This window comes from Lepidothrix coronata, unplaced genomic scaffold, assembly GCF_001604755.1.
Source record: "Lepidothrix coronata isolate B3197 unplaced genomic scaffold, Lepidothrix_coronata-1.0 Scaffold34, whole genome shotgun sequence".
NCBI classification, from domain to species: Eukaryota; Metazoa; Chordata; class Aves; order Passeriformes; family Pipridae; genus Lepidothrix; species Lepidothrix coronata.
The window spans coordinates 545210-552480 of record NW_016690214.1 but is presented as its reverse complement, the minus strand read 5'-3'; the positions used below and the strand labels follow the sequence as shown (position 1 = coordinate 552480).

The following is a 7271-nucleotide window of genomic DNA, read 5'->3' as shown; positions in this document are numbered from 1 at the left end:
GGGGGTGGGCCTGGGGGCGCTAGGATGGGGAGTGGGGGGCTGAGGGTGATGCCTGGGGAGAGGGCTGTGTGGGGGTGGGAATGGGGAGGTGTGGGGGGCTCAGCCGGGGGGTGACCGTGGGTCTGGGCCTGCGGTATGAGGGGCTGTGGGGCTCGGAGGGGTGCGGGGCTGGGGGTCTAGACTTGTGCTGGGGAGGATGGGGGGCTCTGCCGGGGCTGGGGGGCCCCAGTAGGAGTGTGGGGTCCACAGGGCTGCGTCACCCCCGGCTCTGGGGGTCTGGGCTCAGCTGGCAGAGGGGCCCTATCCCCTCCCCCTGACAACCCCGCCACTCGGTGTGCCCCCCAGGCCGGCACCATGGCTCAGGTGGGGCACAGGGTGGATTACCTGGCCGGGTTCTGCTGCCCGGTGGGGGGACTGGCGGCGGGCAAGCCCCGGGTGCTGTGCCACGAGAATGAGATCTACCTCTCCAATGGCTCTGAGTTCGTCTACGTGTACGACCAGGAGGGCAAAGTGCTCAAGGTGAGGGGTCTGGGGGGTGGGGGGGCTCCACACTGGGACCCTCATCCCATAGGAACACCACTCATGGCCAAGTCCCTTGGGGTCCCCCAGCAATCCAACCCCACCAGCTCCCCCTGCCCGTCCCTGTGGAGCTCTGGGGGTGCTGCCAGCTGTCCCCTCTCCCAATCCCGTGGGACAGACGTTGGATCAGACCCCCCAGGCTCATTCCCCCCAGCACAGGGGGCTCCTGTTCCCTCTCCACCAGGCCTGGCTGTTGTCCCTGCTGTCACTAGTGACTGACACGCCACTGCCTTTGTTAATTGGCTCTGATTATCATTTCTAAGAGCTGCACCGCTGTAGGAGCGGGCTCTGCCTCCCACACTGCGCTCCCGCTCTGCAAAGTGGAGCAGTACCAGCTCCCTGATCCCTGCTTTCCTTCCCCCTGGGGAGCAGGAATGACAGGCTGCCACAGCCCCCCTCCCAACCCCAGGAAAACCCAGCTGGGGGCTGCCCGGGGATCCCTTTATCCCTGGGAATTGCTTTGGATCCCCCCCTGCAGGGAGCCCCCACCCGTCCCTGCCACCCCTTCAGGTGCCGTGGGAGGTGCTGTGGGAGGTGACATTTTGTTCTGTGCCCCCTCCCCAGGCCGTGTTCCGCTGTCCTGACCAGGTGTGGCACGTGGAGCTGCTGCCCCAGCCCCGACAGCTCTACATCCTGTGCGCCCACAGCGGGATCTACTGCGTGTCCCTGGAGCAGCAGAGCAGGTGAGGTGTCTGTCACCTTTGGGATCAGCACCATGTCCTCATCCCTGGGCTCCTGGGGCTGCCCCTTCCCACCACAGAGTGAGGCTTCTCTCTCTGTGTGAGGCTCCAGCTCTCTCCAGATTGTGCCCCTGACTCCGGGGTTGCAAACCCTCCATGCCAGAGCACTCCAGCCCCCATCCCCATCCTGATCTCCAGCTGCCCAGGGTCATCCTGGCTGCCTCACACATGAGCAGCCTCTGGCAAACACTGGATCCCACCAGGAAGGCCCCCAGTGCCCAGCCAAGGGCAGCAGAGCTGCACAGCCAGGACATCCCTGGCCCCACCGAGGGTTGGGGGCTCTGGTCTTGTGATTGTTCCCACAGAATTCCTGTCTCTCCCTGGTGCTAAAAGCTCTGCTGCAGGAGCTACTTTCCCAGGGCCAGGCGAGGAGGCGGCCAAGGGACACGCTGGCCTCTCCCCACGACTTGGCTCAGAGCTCTTCCCTGTTTTCCCGAAGGTTAATGGAGCAGACGGACGGCGACGGCCAAGAAAGCAACGGCCCTTCCGGCGTGTTCCCGGTGGATGCAGATTCCTGCATCTTCCCCGACGCCAGCCTGAGCATGTTCACCCTGCTCAGCACCTTCGTCATCACGCTGTCCCAGGCCGAGGGCAAGTGGTGGATGCGGCTGCACGAGCTGCCGCGCCCGGAGCAGGACGGGCCCCCGTACCGGCAGGTCAGCCAGGTGGAATTCTGTCCCGGCTCCCCGCCGGGGGACGGGGAGGACACGCCCCCCTCCTGCTTTCTGCCCGTGTTGTGTTGCGCGGCCGCGCCCGGCGCCGAGGGGCTCTGGTGCTCGGGGGGCTTTGTGCTGGAAGAGCCCCTCTTCAGCCTCCTCTTCGGCATCGATGCGGCCATGCTGGAGTCGCCCATGATCCTGTGCGGGTTCCCGGACGGGCAGCTCTGCTCCGTGCCCCTCAAAGCCCTCAGCTCCTCGCCCGCTGCCAACGACAGCGGCTGCCGGGACGTGTCCACGCCGGACCCGCCGGTGAAGATCCTGCACCACCTGGAGGAGCCCATCGTGTTCATCGGGGCCCTGCGCACGGAGCGGCGCGCGGCCGACGACGCCGAGGAGGACGAGCCGCCGCCGGGCGAGCCCGGCTGTGACTGCGTGGTGGCCGTGGGCCACTACGGCAAGATGGTGGCGGTGAAGGCGGATCAGCGGGAGGAGGCGACGGTGCCGGAGCTCAGGGAGTACTCCCTGCGCGGGCCCATCCTGTGCGCGGCCTGCGGCAGCGGCAGCCGCATGTACTACAGCACCCACTCCGACATCTCCGCCGTCGACCTGGACCGCGCGGGGGACGCCTCGGACCCCGAGGACACCGAGAGCAGCACCGGCGTCCTGCCCCCCGTCCTGTCCCCGGCCAGCTTGAGTATCTGCAGTGTCGTGGCTCTTTCCTTGTCCTCTCGGGCCTCAGAAGGTACTGGGGCAGTGGGATCCCACCTGTCCCCTCCCCGTGGCTCTGTACAGGGTTGGGCTGCTGTCCAGATTCTTTGCCCACGGAGCTGCCTGTGCCACCAGCAGGGACATTTTGTGGCAGCTGTGACCCTCCCTGGGTGCTGCTGGCCTTGGCTGGGGGGTGGCAGGGACAGGGCAGGTGTCCCTTCTTGGGGGGCTGCGTGTCAGCTGGGTGTGCTGTGGTTGGTGTCCTGTCTCCATCATACCCCCCTGCCTTGAGGCAGGCAGTGCCATCCTGCTCCCTGTCCCCCCTGCGTCCCCCCCCTCAGCCCTCTGGGAAGCTCCTGCTCCCCTCCTGGCCCCCCAGCCCTGACTGACCAGCCCTGTCTGTGCCCCAGGTGAGTCGGAGCTGTTGGCTCTCTCGGCCAAGGGCAGCCTCGTGTCCTGTGGGTTGTGCAGCCCCGAGGAGCCGGATGTGGAGCTGACACCTGCCGAGATCGGCCGGAGGATCAAGGAGCTGCTGTCCGGGATAGGGAACACCTCGGAGAGGTACAGGGGTGCAGGGGCACCGAGCTAGGGGCTGTGCAGGTCTCTGTCAGTAATTAATTATGGAATTTCTGAATGGTTTGGGTTGGAAGAGACCTTAAAGCTCATCTCATTCCACCCCCTGCCATGGGCAGGGACACCTTCCACTATCCCAGTTTGCTCCAAGCCCTGTCCAACCTGGCCTTGAACACTTCCAGGGATCCAGGGGCAACCACAGCTTCTGTGGCTCCAGATCTCTTGGAGCCACTTTAGGCACTGGAAGGGGCTCTAAGGTCTCCCTGGAGCCTTCTCCAGGCTGAATGACCCCAATTCTCTCAGTGAGAGACATTTTACCTTTCCTGGCTGGGAAGCTTCCCCCAACCTCAATAACATAAAACCAGTGTTTGAGGGCAGCCCCCTCTCCATGGCACAGCCATCCCCAGCGCTGTGGGCGGGCTGGCAGCAGCAGCCATGGCAGCAGAAGGTGGCACAGGCAGGGTGCCAGGCGCCTGTCACGCATGCCAAGCTGGCACTAACAGGCAGGGCAGGCACGTGCCTCCGTCTCCATGGCTGTTTGTGCACGGGAAGGGGGTGTGGGCGAGGCCCCCCCTCCCTCCACGGGGGGATTCCCAGGGTCTGGCTGTCCAGAGCTGCTCCACAGGGTCAGCTCTGGTGGGGAAATGGATCTGGGGCTGCCATGGGGAAGGAGCTGGGAGGTTCCTGTGGTGGCTCTGGGCACTGGGATCACGCCAATGGCTGCTCAGCTCGGCAATGGCAGCACAGAGCCTTTGGCACCGCGCTCCCGGCGTTGTCCCGGCATCCCTCCCACTGTTCCATCCCTGTCACGCTGTCCTTGCAGAGTGTCCTTCCTGAAGAAGGCCGTGGACCAGAGGAACCGAGCCCTGGCCAGCCTGAACCAGGTGATGAACGTGAGCGCGGCGCTGCTCTCCAGCCACGAGGGCCCCAAGCCCATCGCCTGCACCGTCACTGCCAACTGGAGCTGCCTCCTGCTCCAGGACACCGTCACCATCTCCTGCTTGCTGGAAAACTGCAGCGAGTACAGCCTGGAGGAGGGCTGGACCCTCTGTGTCCAGCTCCTGGCCAGCCCCTGTGCCTTAGAGGAGGAGTCCGTGGATTCGGCCACCACCTTCACGTTCCCCATTGACCAGCTGCTCCCCGGGAACAAGCGGGAGCTGACGCTGCCCCTCGGCCCCACTGCGGACACCAAGCTGGACCTGCCTCTGACCATCTCCTGTGCCCTCTACTACAGTTTACGGGATATTTTGGGCAGCGGCTCCGACTCCTCCGAGGACCTGGATGACTTCCTGCCCGACGACTCGCCCCTGCTGTCCCCGGACAGGGAGGGGATCTGCCTGCCCCTCAGCCAATGCACCATTGACATGCTCCAGTGCCTCCGTTTTGGGAGCAGCCCCCCCGGGCCAGACGCACCCCCTGCCCCCCCAGACCCCGTGGAGACCTTCCTCAAAGTGTCCCAGGAACAGACTGAGCCCGAGGAGGGGAAAACCTCGGGAGAGGGGAAGTTGCCCCCCTCAGCAGCGTCCATCCGGGTGTCCTCGGAGCTGCTGAAAAGCGCCCTGAAAACCTCGGGAACAGGTGGGTCCCTGGGCAGGATCATCCCGGGAGTACCAGGGAGGTGTCCTTGGGCAGGGTGACACTGTCACAGCCTCTCCTTTGGGCCAGGAGGGCGGTGTGAGCACCCTGTCCCCAGCACAGCACATGGGCTGTCACACATGGGTGCAGTGACAGTGCTGTGACCGAGCTCAGCGTGTCCCAGCAGGGAGGGGACCGGCCCCTGTGTCACCCTTGGCCACTCAGGGGCTGCCCCGGGCACACCCTGTCAGCAGTGTCACATCTCTGCCCTGTCCTTTGGTCCCCAGATGTGCCCCTGAGCTGTGCCACACTGCGCTGGCTGCTGGCAGAGAACCCCGGGGCCGAGGCACTGAGCAGCGCGGAGGTGGCATCGGTGTGTGGCACAGCACCCGACGGCGGCCACGTCCAGCTGCTCGTCCGAGAGGCAAGGAATGGGTTAGCCCTGAGCCAAGGAATGGGTCAGCCTGCAGGGAAGCTCCCTGTCCCACAAAGCCGTCTCCTTCCCAGTGCCAGGGAGCGGGGTGATGCACGGCCACGCCGTCCTGACCTCCATCTGCTGGGCTGGAAGGGCAGCATTCCCGGTCACTTCTCCCAACCCTGGGCTTCCCAAAGGCTGTGGTCACTTCCCTCCTGCTCCATGTGGGTGTTCCCCCTCTCAGTGTTCCCGTTTCCCTGCCAGGTAGGACAGTGGGTGCTGCTGCCGCATCCTTATGGATGCCTCACACTCACCGTGCCCCAGCCTGGCATGAGGCTGGGCTGTGGGAAGAAATGGCCTTTCCCTGCTGGCTCTGGAGAACAAGGGGAAAACACAGCTGGATTTGGGGTGTAAATCCGATCTCCTGCAGCTCATCCCCATTTCATGTAAAATTCCCCTCTAAAGGCACAGGAAAACAGGGATTTCTGCCCAGCTCTGCTGGCTGACCCCGCCAAGGGGCCCCCAGGTACCTGGCACGGGTGGATTCCCCCGAGAGCTCGCATGTCCCCAGGGTGATTAATGACTGTTAATTCTGCTGGGGCTGAGCCTGCCAGGCTCAGTCCTGGGAGGGCTCACCAGGGATTCTGTAGGCACTGGGCTGGGGACAGCTGGCCCTGGGAAGGGTGGGCTGGGGTCTGTGCCCAGCAGGAGGGTTTGGGGGTGAAGGGAGCCTCCTGGGGAGCCTGGTACTCATGGGAAGGGGTCCTGAGCCCCCCAGCTGCCAGTGACACTGCTCTCCCTGTCCAGGTGGCCATGAATGACCTGAGCCCAGCGGGTCCCATCCAGGCCGTGGAGATCCTGATGGAGAGCCCATCCCTGGCCCACATGTGCAGGACACACCACGCCGTCATCCGGCGCATCCAGGTATGCCCAGGCACTGCCCTGGGGGACAGGGGGACCCCAAGGGACCCAAACTCCCCCCCAGGATAGAAGCTGGGGGTGCAGCAGGGGGATTCTGTGGCACCATCATGTTACAGTCCAGCCCAGCATGGCCTGGGGATGGTGGGATCACCACATCTCAGGGCATTTGGGCCACGGAGCCCAGGGCAGTGTTGGCCATGTGCCCCGGGCCGGGATTCTCAGGTTTTGGGGGTCCCCAGGGTTGGGGCCCCTGGAGTTGGGGGTCCCTGGGGCTGGGACTCCTGGGGTTGGGACTCCCAGGGTTGGGGATCCCTGGGGCTGGGGCTCATGGGATTGGGGTCCCTGGGGCTGGGTGGTGCCAGCTCCCCCAGCACCCTCCCTCCTGGCAGGCGCTGGTGCTGGAGCAGGCGGCGCAGGGCTCGGGACCCCCCGACCTCCGCATGCAGTACCTGCGGCAGATCCAGGCCAACCACGAGGTGAGCACCCCCTGATCCCTGCCCCGTGGGGTGCACGCAGAGGTACCCTCCCACTACATCCCCTACATCTCCCTCCTGCAGATGCTGCTGAAGGAGGCGCAGACCCTCCGGGACCAGCCGCCCCCGGGTGAGGAGGGGGCTGAGGGCACTGCCACGGCCGAGAAGCTCCTGAACATCTACCGGCAGCTGAGGAACCCCAGCCTGGTCCTGCTGTGAGCAGGGGGGCGGCCAGCATGCCCCAAAAACCCCGCCGGCCGGGGCGGGTGCCCACGGGAGAACCCCCCATCCCAGCCCACCCCGCCGGAGCAGGGGCGGGGCGGGCAGTGGTCGGGGCGGGGGGTGTGTCTGTGCGTGTTTCGTGGTCGTGTTGTCGGCAGCACCGGGGGGTCTCGGTGGCGGAGCGGGGGCTCCTGGGCTGGCCCAGCCCTGCCCTGCCGCCCCCCAGCCCGGCCAGGCCGGGGCAGCCCCCCCGGGGCCGCGTGTTTTGTGGATCCGTGGTCGTGTAGTGGCCGTGCCGAGCCGGGCCGGCTGCGGGCTGAGCCCCCCGAGCCGTCTTGCCTTCAGGATCAGGACAAACAGGGTGCTGTGCCCGGGGGAGCCCCGTTTTCTGCTGGGCAGGGGAGGG

The 7271-nt window shown here is 65.9% G+C and overlaps 1 protein-coding gene across 1 annotated transcript; it reads left to right on the top strand.

The window, feature by feature from the left end:
- The first annotated feature begins 203 nt into the window (after positions 1-203).
- Positions 204-7026, top strand: FAAP100 (Fanconi anemia core complex associated protein 100). Its single transcript, XM_017811803.1, has 9 exons — positions 204-519; positions 1144-1262; positions 1759-2720; positions 3097-3247; positions 4083-4837; positions 5122-5258; positions 6057-6173; positions 6560-6646; positions 6728-7026. The coding sequence occupies exons 1-9, from the start codon at positions 355-357 to the stop codon at positions 6860-6862; spliced, it is 2628 nt and encodes an 875-aa protein (XP_017667292.1). The 5' UTR covers positions 204-354; the 3' UTR covers positions 6863-7026.
- The last annotated feature ends 245 nt before the right edge of the window (positions 7027-7271 follow it).